The sequence below is a fragment of the Uranotaenia lowii genome, chromosome 2 (assembly GCF_029784155.1).
Source record: "Uranotaenia lowii strain MFRU-FL chromosome 2, ASM2978415v1, whole genome shotgun sequence".
Classification (NCBI taxonomy): domain Eukaryota; kingdom Metazoa; phylum Arthropoda; class Insecta; order Diptera; family Culicidae; genus Uranotaenia; species Uranotaenia lowii.
The window spans coordinates 341,755,449-341,780,838 of NC_073692.1; the positions used below are offsets into that span (position 1 = coordinate 341,755,449).

The 25,390-nt window shown below is 40.4% G+C and overlaps 3 protein-coding genes across 10 annotated transcripts in view; 1 reads left to right on the forward strand and 2 right to left on the reverse strand.

Moving 5' to 3' along the window:
- The window catches only part of LOC129745538 (probable ATP-dependent RNA helicase DHX35), a 43,190-nt gene extending 42,096 nt beyond the window's left edge, over positions 1–1,094 (forward strand). For both annotated transcript variants that reach the window (XM_055738658.1, XM_055738656.1), the window contains exon 6: positions 17–1,094. In XM_055738658.1, the coding sequence (XP_055594633.1) occupies positions 17–1,041 (1,025 nt within the window). In that variant the 3' untranslated portion in view covers positions 1,042–1,094. The remainder of the gene's footprint in view (positions 1–16) is intronic.
- An 89-nt stretch (positions 1,095–1,183) lies between these two features.
- Positions 1,184–2,456, reverse strand: LOC129747671 (cytosolic Fe-S cluster assembly factor NUBP2 homolog). The gene is made up of 2 exons (XM_055741978.1): positions 2,276–2,456; positions 1,184–1,867 (listed from the first exon to the last, which is right to left on the reverse strand). Exons 1-2 carry the CDS (start codon positions 2,384–2,386, stop codon positions 1,208–1,210), a joined length of 771 nt encoding a protein of 256 aa, XP_055597953.1. The 5' UTR covers positions 2,387–2,456; the 3' UTR covers positions 1,184–1,207.
- A 9,462-nt stretch (positions 2,457–11,918) lies between these two features.
- LOC129743701 (zinc transporter ZIP10) overlaps positions 11,919–25,390 on the reverse strand; it is a 114,635-nt gene continuing 101,163 nt past the window's right edge. For all 7 annotated transcript variants that reach the window (XM_055735814.1, XM_055735813.1, XM_055735808.1 and 4 more), the window contains exons 4-8: positions 21,908–22,248; positions 13,173–13,499; positions 12,959–13,113; positions 12,278–12,872; positions 11,919–12,215 (exon numbers count right to left, since the gene is read on the reverse strand). In XM_055735814.1, coding sequence (XP_055591789.1) covers positions 11,938–12,215; positions 12,278–12,872; positions 12,959–13,113; positions 13,173–13,499; positions 21,908–22,248 — 1,696 coding nt within the window. In that variant the 3' untranslated portion in view covers positions 11,919–11,937. The remainder of the gene's footprint in view (positions 12,216–12,277; positions 12,873–12,958; positions 13,114–13,172; positions 13,500–21,907; positions 22,249–25,390) is intronic.

Sequence of the window (25,390 nt, forward strand, 5' to 3'; positions counted from 1 at the left end):
TCAAAAATTATTTCAGTCATCGATTGCGGTTTTGTCAAATTGAATTGGTATTCTGCTGATAGCACCACCAACAGCCTCGTTGTCGTTCCTACTAGTAAGGCAGCTGCCGAGCAACGAGCTGGTCGAGCAGGTCGTATTCGCAGTGGCAAAGTGTTCCGTTTATACACCGAAGAAGAATGGGATAAGTTACCGGAACATACCCCACCAGAAATGCGTAGAACTGATCTCTGCAGCACGGTTCTGTTTCTAAAGGCCTTAGGGATCGATAATATTTTAAGATTCACTTTCCCATCACCACCGCCGGCTAAGAATTTACTCTCATCACTGGAGACTTTGTACGCCCTCGAGGCTCTGGACGAAGAAGGAAATTTAACTGCACCAGTCGGTTACTTTCTGGCAGAATTACCTTTTAGTCCGATGCTGGCCAAGATGTTGTACAAGGCTGGAGAAATGGGATGCTCCGAGGAAATCATAATCATAATCGCAATGTTACAAGTTCAATCTGTTTTCTCGAAACCTATGAGCGGACAGGGTGCAATCAAAGCGCGTATTGCGAAACGGAATTTCGAGGTAGCCGAAGGTGATCTCATCACGTTGCTAAATGTCTATACCGCATTTGTCGAAGATGGTCGAAACAAAGAATTTTGCGGTCGTAACTTCCTGATCTACCGAAATCTGAAACGGGCACACGAAATCAAAACGCAATTGTGTTCGATGATTGAGAGGGAACTCAATGTTCCATTGCTATCATGCAATGGAAATGTGGAAACCATTAGTCGGTGTATTGTGACCGGATTTTTTCCTTACGCCGCCTATCTGCATCATTCCGGGGTTTATCGAACCGTGAGAGGCAACACCGAGTTAGCGATCCATCCAACATCAGCACTGTACACCGTAGTCCAACCTCAGTGGGTAATTTTCTGTGAACTTCTGCACACGACTAAGCTTTTCATGAAGGACATCACCGTAATTAGGCAAGAATGGTTAACGGAACTTGCTCCGCATTATTACCACAAAACCACGGTAAGGAATGAATTTTAATAATTTACCACCTTAAGCGATAAAGCATATTTGAAATGAGATTGTCATTAAAATCGAAACTTTTCATAATTTTCCTTATGTTAAAACTGACTCAGTATATCACCAAGTCCCTGATGTTTTCGGACCTAAAATAAAGGAATAATTTTCAACAAGAAACACACATTTATCACTTCGATATGGTTTTAACAATTTGTTGCAACACTGTTGAGGTAGTACAGTCAGGTAGCTCCTTGACGCATGCCTTCCCCGTTCCTGCCAACGCTCCTACCCGAGGATCGATCGGAAGCGTTCCCAAATGTGGCACCTGTGCTAGCTCGGCGAGTGCAATTCCTCCACCGGAGGAGAAAATGTTGGTACACTCGGAACAATTGGGACACACAAAACCGCTCATGTTCTCGACGATTCCGATTATATTGATTCCAGTTTTCTTGCAAAATGTGACCTCTTTTCGTACATCTTCTAAAGCCATTTCTTGAGGTGTGGTTACAATAATCGCCCCATCAGCATTCACCCCTTTTAGACACTCCATCACAGTGATATGCTCGTCAGACGTACCCGGAGGCGTATCAATAATCAAATAATCTAGCTCATCCCATGCGACGTCTTCCAGAAACTGTTTGATCATGGCCGTTTTCTTGGGACCACGCCAGATGACCGCATCATTACGGTTCTTCAACAGAAAACCAATGGACATGACTGCAAGCTTTTTCTCGGCACTTGTATAAACTGGAACCCATCCTTCTTCGCATTGGTGCACGTCATGATCCTCCAGACCGAGTAGATATGGGACACTGGGACCGCAGAGGTCGATATCGAGCAAACCAACCTGAAATGTGAAACATTTGATAGGCAGACTTATAATGACATTATGTATTATTGTACATTATTAGCTTAGCTTAGCTTGAGTGACTATAGTGGATGAAAAAACGATTTGTCCAATCGTTCATTAATAATCCAAAAACTATAATGGGAATCTTTTGGGTGTCTTGGGAAGAAGATAATGCGAACAGTTCCTGTATGATACTGCTCTATGTGGATCTCCACATAAAAAAATTTAAATATCAGAATCCATTAAGAGTTACATTGAATGAATGCGATAAGTTTACTTATGCCGAATATTTTTGTACAGTTATATACAAATTTTCAAGGGTACACTGAACAGTGTTAATAAATCAAGATAACGTTATCAATTATGTTTCTGAGATCGGGAGATGATTTGCATGATTTCTCTTACCTTGTAATCCGATTCAGATAACGTCAGGGCTAATTGACTGCTGACGGTTGATTTTCCGACGCCCCCTTTTCCAGAGAGAACTAAAATTATGTGTTTTACTTTTTCCAGCATCGCGAAAATAAGTCTGAAATTATTTAGTGGAATTCAAACCAAGTGCGAGTGAACAATTAACACACTCCGTTACCCTCTGTAACAGCTGATTAAATTTTGAATCAAAACAGTAATGATGCGTTACGGAGAGCAGGTGGTGAATTTTTTCTGCGTTACGCTTTTTCGAAGTATGTGGTGAGCGAAAGGGCAAATAAAAGAATATAAAAACTCAAAACAATGAAAAAACCAATTCTTTCGGAACTTCTCGGAGAAAATTTGAACTAACTCTGAGGTAAACCTCTATTGGATGTTGAAATATGCAAATACAGTTTTTTAAAGTTTTTACGAACTCATAATATGAAGATAAAAATTTGAAAATCAAATAAGGTTTAGCAAAAAATAGTTTGTCATGTTTTATTTTTGGTTTATTAAACTGAAGTGTCGCGTATTTGAGTTATTGGCAAAATTAGATTTGTTCATCAGGCATCTTGACACATGCTGATACTTCAAATGAAACCTAATTTTGAAATCGAGAAAAATACAACACTAAATTATGCTATTATTTTGGCATTGATAGCTCATTTTGGTTACTGGTTGTCATTAATTTTGGCATCAAAGTCGCTCGGGTTTCATTGCCTAAGGCCGAGACAAAATTTGTTTTAATATCAAATTCTTCTTTATTATCACCCACCCATCATCGTCATCCACATGCAGGGTTGCCAACATTTGTTTTCAAAAATCAGGGAACTGGTGAAATAAAAATCAGGCAACGTTAGTAACGGAAATTTCGCTCCAAGTGATGACCTTTTTTTTTTGGTCATCACTCGACATTTCCACTTCAATATGTGTTGTGAGCCTACGTGGTTGACTAATTTTACTCAATCAAAGCATTCGAAAGATTCCCTTTTTTAAATAACAATTGAAAGGAATCTTTCGATTGCTTTGATTCAGCCACATTACACTTTTTAACTTCATCAATGGTACCTAATCCAGTTCTTAACTACCCATTTTTCATCATATTTGCAAAAATCAGGCAAAATCAGGCAAATTTCCAAAAATCAGGGAAATTCAATGGCTTATCAGGTTGTCAGGCAGAGCCTCGAAAAATCAGGCATTCCCTGAAAAATCAGGCACATTGGCATCTCTGTCCACATGTTTCCGAAAAAATCGAAAAGTGGAAAAAATAAAACTTTTATGTGTTTTATTGAAATTTCGACGATTTTTCAACTTCAGGTGTCAAAATAAGCTTTTCAGATATGTTCCAGGTTTCAGATCCAGATTTCACATTCAGACATCAGATTCGGATTTCAGTTTCAGATATCAGATTTCAGATTAAGATTACAGATTCAGATTCAAATTTTAGATTCAGATTTCAGAATAAGATTTCAGATTCAGATTTCCAATTTAGATTTCAGATTCAGATTTCAGATTTCAGATTCAGATTCCAGATACAGATTTCAGATTTTAGATTTCAGATTCAGATTTCAGATGCAGATTTCAGATTCAGATTTCAGATTTCAGATTCAGATTTCAGATTCAGATTTCCGATTCAGATTTCAGATTCAGATTTCAGATTCCAGATTCAGATTTCCGATTCAGATTTCAGATTTCAGATTCAGATTTCAGATTCAGATTCCAGATTCAGATTCAGATTTCAGATTTCAGATTCAGATTTCAGATGCAGATTTCAGATTCAGATTTCAGATTTCAGATTCAGATTTCAGATTCAGATTTCAGATTCAGATTTCAGATTCAGATTTCAGATTCAGATTTCAGATTCAGATTTCAGATTCAGATTTCAGATTCAGATTTCAGATTCAGATTTCAGATTCAGATTTCAGATTCAGATTTCAGATTCAGATTTCAGATTAAGATTTCAGATTTCAGATTCAGATTTCAGATTCAGATTCAGAATTCAGATTCAGATTTCAGATTCAGATTCAGATTTCAGATTCAGATTTCAGAGTCAGATTTCAGATTCAGATTTCAGATTCAGATTGCAGATTTCAGATTCAGATTTCAGATTTCAGATGCAGATCTTATATTCAGATATCTGATTCGGATTTCAGATTTCAGTTTCAGATATCAGATTCAGATTTCAGATTTCAGGTTCAGATTCTGATTTTAGACTCAGATTTCAGATTCAGGTTTCAGATTTCAGATTAAGATTTCAGATTTCAAATGTCTGATTCAGATTCCAGATTCAGATTTCAGCTTCAGATTCAGATTTCAAATTTCAAATTCAGATTTCAGATTTCAAACTCAAATTTCATTTTTTGGATTAATGATTTTGAAATTTTGGAATTAAAATCTGAATTTAAATTTTATGTTTCAGATTTGAGATTAATTATCTCATTAAATCTTTCAGATTTGGAATGTAGCTTCAGTGAATCAGATTTTATGTTTACATTAGATATCCCAAACTTAAATTCGAAATTATAAACGAAGTTTCTTTGAATTCAGATACTCCGGGGTAAATGGGGATGATGGGTATCAACACATTAAGGGCAACCAAGAAATTTAAGCAAGGAAAAACCGTTACTGAATGGGAATCTAAATATACCTTTGAAACCACTGAACCAAATTCTACAAATTTAGCATCTTTGAGTTATCAATAGTGTTAAGTGTTTCATTTCTAAATACTTTTAAGTAAAGCGCTAGCGATAAAACGGGATATCTCGTAGTTCCGACGATTCCGACAATAACGGATGTTTACAGCGAATGATTGTTTACTTTGGATTTTAAACTGTCACGGTTAAAACTCCTTTTGGATTTTAAATATCGCTTGTTTAGCCATATTTAGCCATTTTTGTGGCATCGCGTAATCTGATGGTTGGCTTCCCAGACAACCATTTGGTGGGTATTTCGAATTTGCAACGCAAATATACGTGTAAACATATCGTATATGAAGTAGCAAAACCATTATATACGTATCATTTTGGAGGCCATATAGGTACATTAGCAAACATATTCTTGATTTGGATTGTATTAAATTACGATTTGCACGACTTGTCATGCGTATCATTTACGACTACCCTGATTCTTTTAGGAATATACTATGACAATTTACATCATCATATAGATGATTGAGGTTGTAATATACGACATTTTTCGTAACAATATGGAAAGTTTGACGACTTATTTGGTCGTCTTTTGCGACTTGAGTGCAGGGCTGTCGTTTTCCGTCAGTTGAATAAAAATAACATTATTATTATAGGCTAGTGAAGTAGACAATGTGCAACTCGAGACCCCATACACCCAACCCTCGGGTAGTGGTCATATCACCTCTTGTCTGCAACTCCGATTCTCTACCTCCCCGTGGTACTAGCTGGGGTGCGAGCAACCTTAGCGGAGATCGGGTACCCAACCCCGGTGGATGCTTTGGTCGCATGCAGAATGAGTTAGGGGGCTTCGTACGCGTCTGTTCTCCATGTTAGGGGCGGCGTGCGAAGTGCAACAACGTCCTGGTGGTGTTCGGGACCCAAAACAGCAACATCACGACGGTCCTCCTGCGAGATAGTGGGGTTAGCTGCGGGCCTTGCGAGCCTGTGACTACTAAAAAACATAAGCAACGAATAACGAACAACAAATTTCGGATGGAAATCGGCAAAGACCCACGCGACGAAAAGGGACTAGCGATTGGAAACTTGGAACATGGAACTGCCGATCTCTAAATTTTGTGGGCAGTACCCACGTGCTCTCCAACGAATTGAAGAGCCGCAAATTCGACATCGTAGCGCTGCAGGAGGTATGCTGGAAGGGCTCCACGGTACGAACGTATCCAGATGGTCGTGCCATCTACCAGAGCTGCGGCAACACACACGAGCTTGGAACAGCTTTTATAGTGATGGGAAAGATGCAAAAGCGCGTGATCGGGTGGTGGCCGATCAACTCACTTCAACATCAGCATCATCAACGTGCACAGCCCTCACCTCGGAAGTACCGGTGACGACAAAGACGAATTTTACGCGCAGCTGGAGCGTGAATACGACCGTTGCCCAAAACATGATATCAAGATCGTCATCGGGGATTTCAATGCTCAGGTCGGCCAGGAGGAGGAATTTAAACCGACAATTGGAAGGTTCAGCGCGCACCAGCTGACCAACGAAAACGGCCTCAGACTCATTGATTTCGCCGCCTCCAAACGAATGGCCGTACGTAGTACCTTTTTTCAGCACCGCCTCCCACACAAGTACACCTGGAGATCACCGTACCAAACTCAATCACAGATCGACCACGTTTTGATCGACAGCCGGCACTTCTCGGACATCATCGACGTCAGATCCTGTCGGGGCGCTAACATCGAGTCGGACCATTATCTGGTGATGGTGAAGATGCGCCCAAAACTCTCCGTAGTGAACAACACGCGAAACCGGCGCCCGCCTCGGTTAAATATCGCGCGACTGAAGCAACCTGAGGTCGCGGCAGACTACGCGCAATCGGTCGAAGCAGCGCTGCCGGCAGAGGGCGAGCTTGACGAAGCCCCTCTCGAGGACTGTTGGGATACCATCAAAACAGCCATCAACAGTGCTGCGGAGAACGTCATCGGTTATGTGGAGCGATCTCGACGGAACGACTGGTTCGACGAGGAGTGTAGGAGGGTGATGGACGAAGAGAATGCCGCGCGGGCGGCAGTAGTGCAAAGAGGCACCCGTCGAAATGTGGAAAATCACCGACAGCGGAAGAGGCAGCGAGTTCGACTTTTCCAGGAGAAAAAGCGCCGCCTGGAGGAGGAGGAGCTCGAGGAGCTGGAGCAGCTGCATCGTTCCCAAGAAACACGAAAGTTCTATCAGAAACTCAACGCATCCCGCAAAGGCTTTGTGCCGCAAGCCGAAATGTGCCGGGATAAGGACGGGGGTATCCTGACGGACAATTGTGAGGTGATCAAAAGGTGGAAGCAGCACTTCGATGAACACCTGAACGGCGCACATGCAGGAGATCAAGACGGTGGGGGAAGGTACATCGCCGGCGTAGCCAACGACGAAGAGGAGCCACTCCCAACGATGAGTGAAGTTAAGGAAGCCATTCGCCAGCTGAATAGAAACAAGTCGGCTGGGAAGGATGGCATCGCAGCTGAACTCATCAAAATGGGCCCGGACAGGTTGGCCGATTGCCTACACCGGTTGATAGTCCGGATCTGGGACATAGAACAGCTACCGGAGGAGTGGAAGGAGGGGGTAATATGCCCCATCTACAAGAAGGGCGACAAATTGGACTGTGAGAACTACCGAGCGATCACTGTCCTCAATGCCGCCTACAAAGTGTTGTCCCGAATCCTACTCCGCCGCCTCACGCCACAAGCAAACAGATTCGTGGGAAGTCATCAGGCCGGCTTCATGGAGGGACGGTCTACGACGGACCAGATATTCACATTACGGCAAATCCTCCAAAAATGCCGTGAACACCAAGTCCCTACGCATCATCTATTCATCGACTTCAAAGCCGCATACGACACGATCGACCGTAACGAGCTATGGAAAATCATGGACGAGAACGGCTTTTCCGGGAAGCTAATCAGACTGATCAAGGCGACGATGGATGGAACGCAGTGCTGTGTGCGGATTTCGGGTGAATTGTCGAGTTCATTCGAATCGCGCAGGGGACTTCGACAAGGTGATGGTCTATCCTGCATGATGTTCAACGTGGCGCTAGAAGGTGTTATTCGACGAGCGGTGGGCGAAATGCGGGGCACGATTTTCAACAGATCCAGTCAACTTATCTGCTTTGCCGATGACATTGATATAGTCGGCAGATCATCTGCGGCGGTGGAGGAGATCTACCGCAAACTGAAACGCGAAGCAGGAAGGATTGGGTTGATGATTAATACGTCCAAGACGAAGTATATGCTGGCCTGCGGATCCGAGACCGACCGAACCCGCTTGTCCAGTAATAACAAGGTCACGATCGACGGCGACGAGCTGGAGATAGTCGAAGACTTTGTCTATCTCGGCTCACTGGTGACCGCAGACAATGACACCAGCCGTGAGATCCGGAGGCGAATTATCAGCGGAAGTCGTGCCTACTATGGACTCCACAAGCAACTGCGGTCGAGAAGACTTTGCCCTCGCACGAAGTGTAACCTGTATATGACGCTTATTAGACCGGTTGTTCTCTACGGGCACGAGACATGGATATTGCTCGAGGAGGACCTGCGTACACTCGGAGTATTCGAGCGACGAGTGTTAAGAACCATCTTTGGCGGCGTACAGGAGAACGGAGTGTGGAGGCGAAGGATGAACCACGAGCTCGCGCGACTCTACGGCGAACCCAGTATCCAGAAGGTGGTTAAGGCTGGCCGGATACGCTGGGCGGGACATGTTGCGAGAATGCCGGACGACTGTCCTGCAAAACAGGTGTTCGCTACGAATCCGGTAGGAACAAGACGAGCGGGGGCGCAACGAGCAAGGTGGTTAGACCAAGTGGAGCGTGATCTGGCGAACGTGGGGTGCCCGAGAAATTGGAGAACGGTTGCTATGAACCGAGTGAATTTTAGGAATTATGTTCGTCAAGTTATGTCGTGAGACGGAATACTATGTAAATAAAATAATAAAATAATAACATTATTATTTTTTTTTGTACTTTAAACCAATTGGTTTATTCATTCCCAAAAATAATAAAAATAAGATTATTTCAAAGAAATGCGTTTTTTGCTGTCAAATTCAAGTTTATGTCGTACAAATTTATTATTTGCCTGATTGCTGATTTTTTTCAATGTTCATAAAGTTATTGTTAGTACCTGGACTTGATCCCCTGACAATACGATCTTCAGCTCATGATGGTTCCTCAACGCTATCTGAAATATATAAAATCAAGGGGATTTGCTTCAAAGGCATTAAACCAAAAGCAAATCGTATATATCTATAACTTAAATCTTTTAAATCGTAGAACACGTCATCGATGATCTAAAAATAGACCAACATTTTGAAGCCTCATTTAATACGATTCCAATCATCGATATCCCATTATAATAAACGATTTTATTGAACTTTTTTGTATTCTTTTACGATTGCCAGCAAATACGTTTTATGAAAATCAGACATGCGAATTAATTTGCAAAGGTATAAGATTGCATGCACATTATTACGAATCAATGCAGTTATATACGTTTTATATTTCGAATTATTTTATGCATAGCACGACAAAATCTCTCAGTCAGTGTTCCGAAAATCACTCAATTCTCATGAGAGACACTGAAACGTTTTCAACAGCGAAAGCAAAACCTACACACTAAGATTGCATTTATCCCGCTCGGGACCATGATTCTCCGTATCACAGGAACACTGCTCAATTTGAACGAATTTCGAATGAGAAATCATCCGAATCGCGGGACGTCTCATCTCTCCTGAAATCCGAGACAAACTTGATACAAGAGTACAGGAACTCTAACCAAACCCGAGAATTCAGAACAGTGTTCTCCTGAATCGCTGTTGACACATTTCGTGTCAAATTTCCCATCTCTTTCTATCCTGTAAGAAAAAACCCGAATTTCTTTTTCTTTCTCACCAGTGCACAAAATAAAAACCCGCGAAAGAGTTCAGTTTGCCATTTTTACTTGCGGTATCCGTTCGTTGCTGTTGATGAGAAATAGAGATGATTTCGCTGACTAGTTGGTATATCCGGGTGCAAGATTTTTTAACTCGTTTGTTGGCATGGACCGGATCACAAGGATAAGAACACCTGCATGGATCTCACGGCGCATAGGTAAGTTTCGCTGCTATGCGGCGTTTTAGTGAAATAATAAAAATCTTTTCCTTTTTGTTTTTCAGATTGACAGTCTTGTGTGTGATATGATAGTGAAAATACAACCTAACCAAATATGTAGTGCAAATTTAAAAAAAATAGTGTGAAAAATAAATTTAAATAGTTGAAACAATCATTGTGTTTTTTTTTTGTTTTTGTGGGAAAATTAAAAGATTTTAGAACCAGGGGGAAATGAAAGCAAAATTCACTACAAACCACAGGAGGAACATGTTTCGAGCCCATAGGAATATTTCAAAACTCCTGCAAATTACAGGAGAAAACCGTTTTGATCCTACAGGTGAGTTTGACAGTTGTTTTCCTGAGCGGTTTTTCTGTCCTGAAATCGTCCTGTAATTTCAGCTGTTGAAAATACAGAACGAAATTGTCCCGATCACAGGAGAAAAGATTAAGTGTGTAAATTGTTGGTTGGTTTATCTCCCAGCGGGGCATAGATTATGTTTGACAGCGCTGCTCCGAGAATCAAAGAAATAAAATTTGAAAGAGAGACGATTCTTCTCCAGTTGGAATTCTCAACTGACGGAGGAGGTACCTGATTTTCAGTTTCTTCTTTCAGTCAATAACTTTTCTTGCTCAATCACTCACTCACTCACTCGTTTACTGATCGATGATCGAATGCTGTCTGCCTGATACATCTTGCTTTGTTGTTGCTGTTGTTGGGGAGGACCAAAATAGCCATTCAAACACGCAGGCAGTACGTATGAACATATGTTTCTGCCGCTTTGCCAGAAAGTATGCAGGCAGTATGAACCGATGCAAGGCCGCATTGATTGAGTTTGAGTGAGTGAGTGAGTGGATTTTCGAATTGAATCTTGTATCAGTAAGTGTCTCAATCACTTCTGATACACCAGGTAGTGAGCTTGAGAGATCGACTTAGATGCGAATCCGCTCTCGCTTTTGAATCTTGTTTACATTGACTTCGCATTGTCGCTCTGTCGATTCTCTAGGGAACAACAGGCAGCAGCAATCGGCTTTGAATGTTTCCAACTAGAAACCTATCATGAGCGTTTCTTATGAGTGATTTTCGGAACACTGCTCTCAGTCACGGCTGATCACCGTATATCGGTCGTTTCACGGATTTTTTGCTAATTGTCGTACATAAAGGTCGAGTTCATATGTACATAAATACGAGTCTCTCTTCTTGTCGTAATAAAATTATGCAATGCTTTTCAATACGATAAACAATATCCATGGACCGCACATTGTAGATGCAGATATACGAAAATGAGTATAAATAACATTCTATACGATGTAATCTGTAAAAGAAAATACGACTTCTGGTTGTCTGGGTTGATCGAGTTTTCTGGTCAGAACCAAACAACAATATTTATGTTCCAGTAGACACGTGATTTAACTCATATAGTTAAAGTTTTTTTTTCTGTTTGCAGAACAATTTACGTGCATGCATGATCATGATAACTTTTCTCGCTTTGCATCTATCAAGCTCATCTCTTCTGTATTCGTAAACAACATGTTCTTCATCACATTGTACCTTATTTTACAAAAATGATCCACTGCTGATTTTTAACGATTATTTAAAGTTGAACCATACGAAAACCCACCCCAACGTACCCCGTTGGTGCTTATTTTGTTATTTTCTATTTTTTTTATTGTTCATCCACGTGAGTTGAGAAGTTATCTTAGTAATCTTATTTGACCTTGAGTAGCGATGTCCGTGGTAGCTTCAATCAAAAATTCGTCTAGGTTTACTTATATATACCTAAGGCAAAGGGTCATGCAAGAACAAATTTGTCATTTAAATTCATGAAGTTTCTCATTGATTAAAACGCTACTCTAAATATCTAATAAATATTTTATTCAAATAACAGCTTCAAATGGTCCTCGTTTAGTGCGATGGCCAACATGATCATTCCCCCGAGCAGAATACCACTGATCTGGGACCAGGCGATTCTCATTTTCCTAAAATGAGTATTCGGATTTTGATTGCCGTCAGGAGCTGCAGAGAGATCTTTGTTCATTTCCGGAACTAAATCTGCTAACGCGATGTACAGGAACGTGCCAGCCGTTCCAGCATAAATCCATCGCACCACGGATTCATGTAAACTCGTTACGAGCAAACCGATGAACATACCTGAAATTTTTGAAAGTTTTAAAAATGTTTTGGTTTAATAAAAAAAAACATAAAAAAATTACCTATAAAACTTAATACTGAAGAAACAATGTTCAGAAACATAGCTCGCCTTATGCTGACTCCGGTTTGAAGCAGTAGGGCGAAATCTCCGAGCTCGTGTGGAAGCTCGTGGCAGAGGATGGCTAACGATGTTGCCATTCCTGTTACAGGATCTGCAGCAAAAGCTGCACCGATGGCCAATCCATCGGTTACGTTATGGAGCCCATCTCCCAAAATTACCATGAAGGCTACCGGGCTAAGCGGTTTGTTGACAGGCTTTTTCTTCTCCAACATGGTGTTCAGTTCTTTCCGCTGTACATCCTGAAGATCTAGTTCGATATCATCGACGGCATTCGTATTTCTTCGATGTTGCGGAGGTTCTACAGCAGGAGCAACTTTGGCCAGAGAATGTGAATGTCCATGATGATGGCCGTCACTTCCGGGTTCGCCACTTCTAAGCATGGGCAATATTGTTTCCAGTGAGTACATGAACAAGGCACTGAGGAACGCACAGAAACACAACCATACTGGTTCATTGCTGTGACCATGATCATGGGAATGATCGTCGTCTGATGAGGTATTTTCCTCGTGGGGGATCATTGCATGGGGAAGCAAGTGCTATAATGAATATTTAAAATAATGTGTTAAGTAAGCGTAAGTAAGTACCTAGTTTATTTAAAAATAATACTTCATTCGAGTCTTACCATCAAAGCATCGCCACAAAGAGTTCCAACTGCACAAGCAACCAGAAATCGGAGAATTTCATCATACGCCACTGATTTGGAGAGTGGAACCATTGCCACTCCAGTCAAGCCACAAATGGATATAATGGTGACACATATCGTTGCATACAACCAGGCTGAAAATAAAATAGAATTTGTATAGCCATTCCTCAAATTAACAGCTTTCCGCAATTACCATAACCATATTCTTTCCTAACGATGTGCGGTGGATCGTGTTTCTGGTTTTGTTGGAAGCATGCCCGTTGTTCGATCTGAGCGAGCAACGCCGGACAGAGATCCTTGAACGTAGGGGGGGTGATCTTGATGCGGGCTGCGATGATTTCCTCTACCTCGTGATCGAATTCTTCCGAGTGATCATGGTGAGCACTGTGGGGCAATGCTCGCCTGTGCCGATGATTAGGGCTCAGTTCAAAGTTGAAATTCCGCTGCAAAATGTCCTCCTGGGGTTCCTCGAGGATCAGATGCACCATGGACATAGGCGAAAGACACGTTTTTCGACGATCTGTAGGTTAACGTTGAACATAGAAAAAAAAAAATTATATGTTCACCTTCAAGCGTAACAAAAAAAATTGTAAGAATTAAAAAAATCCCCTAGAAGATACCTTTGCGGATTAAAATTTCGGCTAGAGATCAGTCAAAGATCTGATCATTTTGTTCTTGGGGTGGAGTGAACCTCTATTTGTAATGAAAGCCCTCTTCTGCCAAAAATTGAAGGAATCTTTCTAAACATTACATAATTTCAATATACCAAAACTCATCTATCACTGCAAATAATCATCTCATAATGTCGAAACTCGTTTTCAAATTAATTTTATAAATAGCTTGAAAACGTTTCAAGTTAAGTATATTTTACGTTAGTTTTGTATAAATGCTCTCTTCCACAAAAATTAGGAAAGGATCTTGATACAATACTTCATCTCATTGATTCGATGAAATATCTGTACTAACCTGAAAATAAATAACCATGTAGTCTTCCAAATCCTTTTTTGTCAAAACGAACGACAGAATTTTTGCAGATTTTGCAAATAAGATTTAGGCACCCGGGTTTTGATTTGAAATTTTTTAGGCAAAACACGGAAATTGGTTCGGAGAACAAAAAATTTTTTGATTTTTCTTTAATTTAACGGGTAGCAACTAAAATTTTGGATTTTTTTCGAGCATGTCAACTGATAAACTGATAAACTGATAAACTGATGTTAACTGATAAAGGGGGCTCCCTACGCGTCTGTTCTCCATGTCAGGGGCGGCGTGCGATGTGCAAAAACGTCCTGGTGGTGTTCGGGACCCAAAACAGCAACATCACGACGGTACTCCTGCGAGATAGTGGGGTTAGCTGCAGGACTTGTGAGTCCTTGGCTACGAAAAACACAAGCAACGGAAAATGAACCACAAATTTCTGATGGAAATCGGCAAAGACCTACGCGACGAAGAGGGACCAGAGTTTGTATTCTTGGAACATGGAAATGCCGATCTTTTAATTTTTTGGGCATGGGCAGTACACACGCTATGTGGTTTATCTATATGTGAGGACAAGACTACCCTTGCACGAGTGGCCAAATACTCGGCTCCGTGATGGCGTCGCGTTACGTCACAATCGTTCATAAACAACTGTAGGGATACAACTAACTAATACTTAATTTTTGGTTGTCCCCACCTATAGATAAACCACATAGGTACTCACGTGCTCTCCAAGGAATGAATTGAAGAGCCGCAAATTCGACAACGAAATGCTGCAGGAGGTATGCTGGAAGAGCTCGTGCGTTCCGTGGTGGTCATTCCATCTAATAGAGCTGCGGCAACACACACAAGCTTGAAACAGCTTTTATAGTGATGGGGAAAATGCAGAAGCGCGTGATCGGATGGTGGCCGATCGACCCACAAATGTGCCGGTTGAGGATCAAGGGCCGGTTCTTCAAAATCAACATCATCAACGTGCATGCCCTCATCTGACGACAAAGACGAATAGCCGTACGTAGCACCCTTTTCCATCACCTTACCAAACGCAATCACAGATCGACCATATTTTGAAAGACAGCCGGCACTTCTCGGACATCATCGACGTCAGATCCTGTCGAGGTGCCACCATCGAGTCAGACCATTATCTGGAGATGGTGAAGATGCGCCCAAAACTCCCCGTAGTGAACAACATACAAAACCGACGCCCGCCTTGGATAACAATCGGACGACTAAAGCAACCTGAGGTCGCGGCACACTATACGCAATCTCTCGAAGCAGCGTTACCGGCAGAGAGCGAGCTTGACGAAACCCTTCTCGAGGACTGTTGGGACAGCCATCAACCAGTCGACGGAACCACTGGTTCGACGAATGATGAACGAAGAGAACGCCGCCCAGGCGGCAGTAGTGCAAAGAAGCACCCGTCGAATCGTGGAAAACCACCAAAGTCGGAAGAGGCAGCGTTGCGAATTTTCCAGGACAAATGGCACCGCCTGGAGAAAAAGGAGCATTCCACGCATTCCTCAAAGGCTTCGTGCTACAAGCCGAAATGTGCCGGAATAAGGACGGATGCATTCTCACGGACAATCATGAGGTGATTAAAAGGTTGAAGCGGCACTTCGATGAACACCTGAACGACGAAGCAAGAGACCAAAACGGTGGGAAAAGGTACATCGCCGACGTAGAGGAGCCACTCCCAATGATAAACGAAGTTTAGAAAGCCATTCGCCAGCTGAACAGCAAAAAGTCGGCTGGGATGGATGGCATCGCAACGCAACTGAACTTATCAAAGTGGGCCCAGACAAGTTGGCCGATTGCCTGCACCGATTGATGGTCCGGATCTGAGACACAGAACAGCTACCAGAGGAGTGGAAGGAGGGGGTAATATACCGCATCTACGAGAAGGGCGACATATTGTACTGTGAGATCACTGTCTTCAATGCCTCCAACAAAGTGTTGTTTCAAAACCTAATCGACCGCCTACCGCTATTCACAAGTAAGCAGATTCGTGGGAAGTTATCAGGCCGGCTTCATGGAGGGATGGCCTATGACGCACCAGATCTTCACATTACGGCAAATGCTCCAAAAATGCCGTGAACACCAAGTCCCTACGCTCCATCGAGCCCTAAGCCAGGTGAACGCTGTGCTGTGTGCGGATGGATTGTTGAGTTCATTCGAATCGCGCAAGCGGCTTCGACAAGGCCATGGTCTAACCTGGATGATGTTCAACGTGTTATTCGACGAGGGGTGGGCGAAATGCGGGACACGATTTTTAACAGATCCAATCAACTTATCTGTTTTTCCAATGACATTGATACAGTCGGCAGATCATCTGCGGCGGTTGAGAAGATCTACTGCGAACAGGGTTCAACACGCAGGAGTGCGTCGATTGAGAAAGAGCAAATAAAACGCAGCTCTTTCGTTCTCGGTTCACGGGCACATTTGATTGCTCGAAATTCTCTCGAGAAATTTGCGACCAAAACGCAGAGTGAAAATTTTTGAGCAGAGCGAATTCGCGCGCGCCTATTCGAGAGCGCGAGCGGTTCGGAAACTGCGTTTGCGTTTTTCTGCCGCGTGCGTGTAGGAACACCGAGCATCTACCGAGAGGACACGGCGGCTCACCAGACAGCGCGCGCGGCTCTCTTTAGCACACGGAGTGTTCGCCGTGTTTTCGTTATTGAGGGCCGACGGCATAATCTGTGCGAATAATTAAATCAATAGATATGGTAAAACAGATAGAAGCACGCAATAGCCTTGGGAGGAGGGTTATAATAATCAATGTTAGAAGTTTTAAAATACATACAAGTAATAGTAACTAGTACTAGTAACTATGAAAAATTTACCATGAAATAGTAAAATTTCGCGAAAAACGCCAAATGAAAGAGCTTTACACAAGGATTGTTAAAATGAATGTTAAAAATGTTTTAGCCACTAGTAATAGTTACCAGCACTAGTAACTATGAACAATTTACCATGAAATAGTAAAATTTCGCGAAAAACGCCAAATGAAAGAGCTTTACACAAGGATTATTAAAATGAATGTTAAAAATGTTTTAGCCACTAGTAATAGTTACCAGCACTAGTAACTATGAACAATTTACCATGCAATAGTAAAATTTCGCAAAAAACGCCAAATGAAAGAGCTTTACACAAGGATTGTTAAAATGAATGTTAAAAATGTCTTAGCCACTAGTAATAGTTACCAGCACTAGTAACTATGAAAAATTTACCATGAAATAGTAAAATTTCGCGAAAAACGCCAAATGAAAGAGCTTTACACAAGGATTGTTAAAATGAATGTTAAAAATGTTTTAGCCACTAGTAATAGTTACCAGCACTAGTAACTATGAACAATTTACCATGAAATAGTAAAATTTCGCGAAAAACGCCAAATGAAAGAGCTTTACACAAGGATTGTTAAAATGAATGTTAAAAATGTCTTAGCCACTAGTAATAGTTACCAGCACTAGTAACTATGAAAAATTTACCATGAAATAGTAAAATTTCGCAAAAAAAACGCCAAATGAAAGAGCTTTACACAAGGATTGTTAAAATGAATGTTAAAAATATTCTAGCCACTAGTAATAGTTACCAGCACTAGTAACTATGAACAATTTACCATGAAATAGTAAAATTTCGCGAAAAACGCCAAATGAAAGAGCTTTACACAAGGATTGTTAAAATGAATGTTAAAAATGTTTTAGCCACTAGTAATAGTTACCAGCACTAGTAACTATGAACAATTTACCATGCAATAGTAAAATTTCGCGAAAAACGCCAAATCAAAGAGCTTTACACAAGGATTGTTAAAATGAATGTTAAAAATATTCTAGCCACTAGTAATAGTTACCAGCACTAGTAACTATGAAAAATTTACCATGCAATAGTAAAATTTCGCGAAAAACGCCTAATCAAAGAGCTTTACACAAGGATTGTTAAAATGAATGTTAAAAATGTTTTAGCCACTAGTAAAAGTTACCAGCACTAGTAACTATGAACAATTTACCATGAAATAGTAAAATTTCGCGAAAAACGCCAAATGAAAGAGCTTTACACAAGGATTGTTAAAATGAATGTTAAAAATGTTTTAGCCACTAGTAATAGTTACCAGCACTAGTAACTATGAACAATTTACCATGCAATAGTAAAATTTCGCAAAAAACGCCAAATGAAAGAGCTTTACACAAGGATTGTTAAAATGAATGTTAAAAATGTCTTAGCCACTAGTAATAGTTACCAGCACTAGTAACTATGAAAAATTTACCATGAAATAGTAAAATTTCGCGAAAAACGCCAAATGAAAGAGCTTTACACAAGGATTGTTAAAATGAATGTTAAAAATGTTTTAGCCACTAGTAATAGTTACCAGCACTAGTAACTATGAACAATTTACCATGAAATAGTAAAATTTCGCGAAAAACGCCAAATGAAAGAGCTTTACACAAGGATTGTTAAAATGAATGTTAAAAATGTCTTAGCCACGAGTAATAGTTACCAGCACTAGTAACTATGAAAAATTTACCATGAAATAGTAAAATTTCGCAAAAAAAACGCCAAATGAAAGAGCTTTACACAAGGATTGTTAAAATGAATGTTAAAAATATTCTAGCCACTAGTAATAGTTACCAGCACTAGTAACTATGAACAATTTACCATGAAATAGTAAAATTTCGCGAAAAACGCCAAATGAAAGAGCTTTACACAAGGATTGTTAAAATGAATGTTAAAAATGTTTTAGCCACTAGTAATAGTTACCAGCACTAGTAACTATGAACAATTTACCATGCAATAGTAAAATTTCGCGAAAAACGCCAAATCAAAGAGCTTTACACAAGGATTGTTAAAATGAATGTTAAAAATGTTTTAGCCACTAGTAATAGTTACCAGCACTAGTAACTATGAAAAACTTACCATGCAATAGTAAAATTTCGCGAAAAACGCCAAATGAAAGAGCATTACAAAAGGATTGTTAAAACGAATGTAAAAAATGTCTTAGCCACTAGTAATAGTTACCAGCACTAGTAACTATGAAAAATTTACCATGCAATAGTAAAATTTCGCGAAAAATGCCAAATGAAAGAGCTTTACAAAAGGATTGGCCCCCCTCTTTGATTTGGCGTTTTTCGCGAAATTTTACTATTGCATGGTAAATTTTCCATAGTTACGAGTGCTGGTAACTATTACTAGTGGCTAAGACATTTTTAACATTCATTTTAACAATCCTTGTGTAAAGCTTTTTCATCTGGCATTTTTCGCGAATTTTAACTAGTTCATAGTAAATTGTTCATAGTTACTAGTGCTGGTAACTATTACTAGTGGCTAGAATATTTTTAACATTCATTTTAACAATCCTTGTGTAAAGCTCTTTCATTTGGCATTTTTCGCGAAATTTTACTATTGCATGGTAAATTGTTCATAGTTACTAGTGCTGGTAACTATTACTAGTGGCTAAGACATTTTTAACATTCATTTTAACAACCCTTGTATAAGCTCTTTCATTTGGCATTTTTCGCGAAATTTTACTATTGCATGGTAAATTGTTCATAGTTACTAGTGCTGGTAACTATTACTAGTGGCTAGAATATTTTTAACATTCATTTTAACAACCCTTGTATAAGCTCTTTGATTTGGCGTTTTTCGCGAAATTTTACTATTGCATGGTAAATTGTTCATAGTTACTAGTGCTGGTAACTATTACTAGTGGCTAGAATATTTTTAACATTCATTTTAACAATCTTTGTGTAAAGCTCTTTCATTTGGCATTTTTCGCGAAATTTTACTATTGCATGGTAAATTGTTCATAGTTACTAGTGCTGGTAACTATTACTAGTGGCTAAGACATTTTTAACATTCGTTTTAACAATCCTTGTGTAAAGCTCTTTCATTTGGCATTTTTCGCGAAATTTTACTATTGCATGGTAAATTTTTCATAGTTACTAGTGCTGGTAACTATTACTAGTGGCTAAGACATTTTTAACATTCAGTTGTACAATCCTTTTGTAAAGCTCTTTCATTTGGCGTTTTTCGCGAAATTTTACTATTGCATGGTAAATTTTTAATGGTTACTAGTGCTGGTAACTATTACTAGTGGCTAAGACATTTTTAACATTCATTTTAACAAGCCTTGTGTAAAGCTTTTCATCTGGCATTTTTCGCGAAATTTTACTATTGCATGGTAAATTTTTCATAGTTACTAGTGCTGGTAACTATTACTAGTGGCTAAAACATTTTTAACATTCATTTTAACAATCCTTTTGTAAAGCTCTTTCATTTGGCATTTTTCGCGAAATTTTACTATTGCATGGTAAATTTTTCATAGTTACTAGTGCTGGTAACTGTTAATAATGGGTAACGTTAACCACCTACATCAATTCTCATAACCCTCCGCCAGATCCCATTGCGCGCCTACATATGTTTCAACTATCCTGTTGATAAAATCTTACACACAGATTTCTCAATCGGCACTGCAAACAGAAACACGAACGAAACACAAGGCCCTCACTCGAGCCCGTGCGCGCCGCCCGGTGACGAAAAGAGGGCCGCCTCGGACCATTCGGAGAGCCGCCGCGCGCTGCATTGTGGGCCGCTGCGTGCTGTTCTTTGAGCCAAAAGAGAGGCCTCACCCGCCGCTCGATTAGGACGCGCGAGAGCTAGCCGTGCCTGTTTGACTCGGCCGCTCGCGCAGATTTCGGATAGTGCATCTCGTCGACGAGAACGAGGGGAAAAGATTGAGCGCGCGTGTTTTTGTTTCGAGCGAGAGCGCGTCAACGACCAGAACGCAAACGAAGAAGTGTTTTGCTCGAGAGAAATGGTTTGCGTGTGCCGCGCGCGTCTGAAAGAGTGCGTTTTGTTGAACCCTGACTGCGAACTGAAGCGAAGCATGATTAATACGTCCAAGACGTCATTGATGATAAATACGTCCAAGACGAAGTACATGCTGGCTTGTGGATCCGAGACAGACCGAACTAGCTTGTCCAGTAATAACAATGTCACGATCGATGGCGACTAGCTGCAGATAATCGAAGACTTTTTCTACTTCGGCTTATTGGTGACCGCAGACAATGACACCAGCCGTGAGATCCAGCGGCGAATAATCAGCGGAAGTCGTGCCTTCTATGGACTCCACAAGTAACTGCGGTCGAGAAGACTTAGCCCTCGCACGAAGTGTAACCTATACATGATGCTTATTAGGCCGGTTGTTCTCTACTGGCACGAGGCATGGGTATTGCTCGAGGAGGACCTGCATACACTCGGACTATTCAAGCGATGAGTGTTAAGAACCATCTTTGGCGGCGTGCAGGAGAACGGAGTGTGGAGGCAAAAGATGAACCATGAGCTCGCGTGATTCTGTTGTGAACAAAGTATCCAGAAGGTGGTGAAGGCTGGCCGGATACGCTGGGTAGGACATGTTACTAGAATGTCGGACGATTGTCCTGCAAAACAGGTGTTCGCTACGAATCCGGTAGGAACGAAACGAGCAGGGGTGCAACGAACGAGGTGGTTAGACCAAGTGGAGCGTGATCTGGCGCATTTGGGGTGTCCGAGAAATTGGAGAACGGTTGCCATGGACCAAAAGAATTTGAGGAACCATGTTTATCAAGTTATGTCTTGAGACGGAATACTATGTAAATAAACAAACAAGAGAATGCGGTCACGCTGCACAGATAAAACTGTCCATTATCCGAGATAAACCAGCTAACAAATTTCAATGTTGAATAAATGAGACACCGTCCAGTAGAATATTTGTGTCAGATAAACACTATTCGCTTATATCAGACACTCAATCAGTTAAGCTTCGACCAAGTCTCTACTCTCAGCACGTGATTTAATTAGCCGCCCTGAAATCTATCTAGATCCGGGCCACTCCGCCTACATACAGACGAAATGTAATTCCTCGGTAGGGATCTCCCTAAAACCAACCCCAATTGAGGCAAGTGTACGTGCAATTACACTTACCATCCCGCTTGAGATAATGATGCCCAGCGCCGTGAATTTCCTTGAAGATAATTTCCTGCCATATTTCATTGTGCCACTTGTTTTTATTGCTCTGCTGATCTGCTGCGTTGTTGTTGTCATCATCACTGCTTTTCGTAGAACTGTGACGAACTGTAGCAGTAGTTTTACTATTTTCTGGACTGGCCAAGGAACTATCCTCCGGCCCCGACACCTCGTTGAAGATGCGAATCTGATCGGAACTATTAATTAAGCCACTTTCTTCTAGATGATGATAAACGGTCGAGTCTCTCGGAACTACTTTGGTTGGCGTGGGGTTGTCTGTGCTGTTTTCGGCGCTGGATCTGTAACGGAAATGCTAATTAGATTGCTGGTGCTATTTTGAATATTAACTAGTGTGCTAAATAGTTTTACACTTGTTTTGCCGTAATAAATTCGCAATTTTTTATTGTTGTTGAAAATAACAGTACTTTGCAATTCAAAGAAATTATTGATAAGCTAGAAAACTTTTGCATTACTCCCTATTTTGAATTCCAGTTAGAACGGCAGGAAAGATATAAAGTATTGAATATAGACAGACTGCCGGCCAAAAGTTTGGGTTCACCCGCTAAAAACATGCAAATTTAGATCGTTTATATCTCAGCCGTCTTAGGACATATTGAAAATTTTCTGATCTAATTTGAAAGATAATGAGCAATAGCTGTTTCAGAGGTATTTTGTCCAGAAATAATGTTTTAGTTTTGCACCTAAAACTTAACCTTAAGCTAAAACATTTTCAAAAAATCTCACTCAATATTCAAAGCCGATCATCTCGGTATTGGATGGACCAAATTTCAAAATTTGTCTTGCATTAGAATCCTTTTTCTTTACTTCTCAAAACACAATAAAAATATAGTGCAAAAATTTAAGAATGTACTTTTAATAAATAAAATAGACACTTAATTTATCGTCCAAAAATTTGGGATCACCCTTCAGTAGGGTGTATCGGCCAAAAGTTTGGGATCATTCTTTCAAAAACATGCACATGCAACTTATCTCATTCATATCTTTCTCATCTTACATCGTATTGCAGATCGGAAGGGTCATTTGGAAGCTTAGGATTGTTGTTTTTTCATAAATTCATTCAAAAATTATATTTTAAAGTGAAACCCATAAAAAATTCAGAATCATAAGTGTGAACTTTCAAAAAAAAAATTAATTTCAGGTGTATTTGAAAGAATGATCCCCAACTTTTGGCCGATACAAGGGGTGATCCCAAGATTTTGGACGATAACTTAAGTATCTATTTTATTCATTAAAAGTACATTCTTAAATTTTTGCACAAAACTTTTTTATTGTGTTTTGAGAAGTAAAGAACAAGGATTCTAATGCAACTAAAATTTTGAAATTTGGTCCACCCTATCCCGAGATAATCGCCTTTGAATATTAAGTGCGATTTTTTGAAAATGTTTTAACTTTAGGTTAAGTTCAAAGTGCAAAACTAAAACATTATTTCCGGAAAAATACCTCCGAAATAGCTAGTGCTCATTATCTTTCAAATGAGATCAGAAGATTAGCAATATGTCCTAAGACGGCTGAGGTATAAACGATCAAAATTTGCATGTTTTTAGTAGGTGATCTCAAACTTTTGGCCGACAGTGTACCTACTTCTCAATCAATTAACGATCACCAAGCATTCAAAGAATGAGTTTGAACTATGGACTTCGTAATTATACGCTTGATACATTGTTTATTAATAAAAAAAATGTCTCCAAAATGTGAAAAAAGATTGTTTTAAATAAATTTTCAGTTATTGCAGAAAATTGCATGAATTTCTCACCTTATAGATATTAAAAGAAAGGGGTCAACGAGTATAAGTCGAGTATTATTAAAAATAAAATAAAACGAGATGAAATTCAATAAATTTCAATTTAAAAAAAAAAGAAAAAACAATATTAACCAACATAAACAAAATCAAAATGTCAATGATGTCCAACACATCACACATAACCATAACATCCGGTCTTTTGACAGATTAGTTGTAGAAAAATCATCAACAAGAGTCGAAGAGCGAAGAATAGCTACAACAGGACCTATATTGTATAATCGCTTAAGAAGATATATCCTAATGAGCGAAAGTGTACCTACATTCAACCCGCGAGTGAAAAATTACATGAAAAATAATTTAGAGCGGTTAATATAAGCATCGTTAAAATAAGTTCTTAAGTGTCAACTAGAACCGAAACCTTCATTGAGGTTTATTACTCAATATTTACCTAAAAAATAAGTGATTATTATTATTATTAAAATATATAAAACGAGACAAAACCTGATGAAATTTTCTAACAAGATAGAACAAGATAAAACAAGGTAAAACAGAATAAGACTTGTTATACAACGATAAAGCAAGATAAGCCAAGGCATAACAAGATAAAGCTGTTGTATCGTATTCTGGGGCATTTGATCCAGTTTAACATTGTTTTATTCTGTTTTGTTTTGTGTTATCTAGTTTCATTCTTTTTCCTTTCTACCATGTTTTTTGGTTTTTTCCTGTTAAGTTTCGTCTTGTTTCATCTTCTTTTATCCCATATTTTTTTGTTTTATTTGGTGTTTCTTCAGTATTTTGTTTTATATTGGTTTAACTTGAAAAATCTATTCTATTCAATTTCATTTACTTATTTATTTTTATTTTTTTATTTACATAGTATTCCGTCTCACGACATAACTTGACGAACATAATTCCTATAATTCACTCGGTCCATGGCAACCGTTCTCCAGTTTCTCGGGCACCCCACGGTCGCCAGATCACGCTCCACTTGGTCTAACCACCTCGCTCGTTGCGCCCCCGCTCGTCTTGTTCCTACCGGATTCGTAGCGAACACGTGTTTTGCAGGACAGTCGTCCGGCATTCTCGCAACTTGTCCCGCCCAGCGTATCCGGCCAGCCTTCACCACCTTCTGGATACTGGGTTCGCCGTAGAGGCGCGCGAGCTCGTGGTTCATCCTTCGCCTCCACACTCCGTTCTCCTGTACGCCGCCAAAGATGGTTCTTAACACTCGTCGCTCGAATACTCCGAGTGTACGCAGGTCCTCCTCCAGCAATATCCATGTCTCGTGCCCGTAGAGAACAACCGGTCTAATGAGCGTCATATACAGGTTACACTTCGTACGAGGGCTAAGTCTTCTCGACCGCAGTTGCTTGTGGAGTCCATAGTAGGCACGACTTCCGCTGATAATTCGCCTCCGGATCTCACGGCTGGTGTCATTGTCTGCGGTCACCAGTGAGCCGAGATAGACAGAGTCTTCGAATATCTCCAGCTCGTCGCCGTCGATCGTGACCTTGTTATTACTGGACAAGCGGGTTCGGTCGGTCTCGGACCCGCAGGCCAGCATGTACTTCGTCTTGGACGTATTAATCATCAACCCAATCCTTCCTGCTTCGCGTTTCAGTTTGCGGTAGATCTCCTCCACCGCCGCAGATGATCTGCCGACTATATCAATGTCATCG

What these genes read in the sequence shown, in the direction of transcription:
- LOC129747671 (XM_055741978.1), bottom strand. Translation starts at nt 2,386, where the DNA reads ATGCTGGAAAAAGTAAAACACATAATTTTAGTTCTCTCTGGAAAAGGG. An exon ending in TATCTGAATCGGATTACAAG is followed by an intron (nt 1,868 to 2,275) that starts GTAAGAGAAATC and finishes TTCACATTTCAG; the next exon opens with GTTGGTTTGCTCGATATCGA.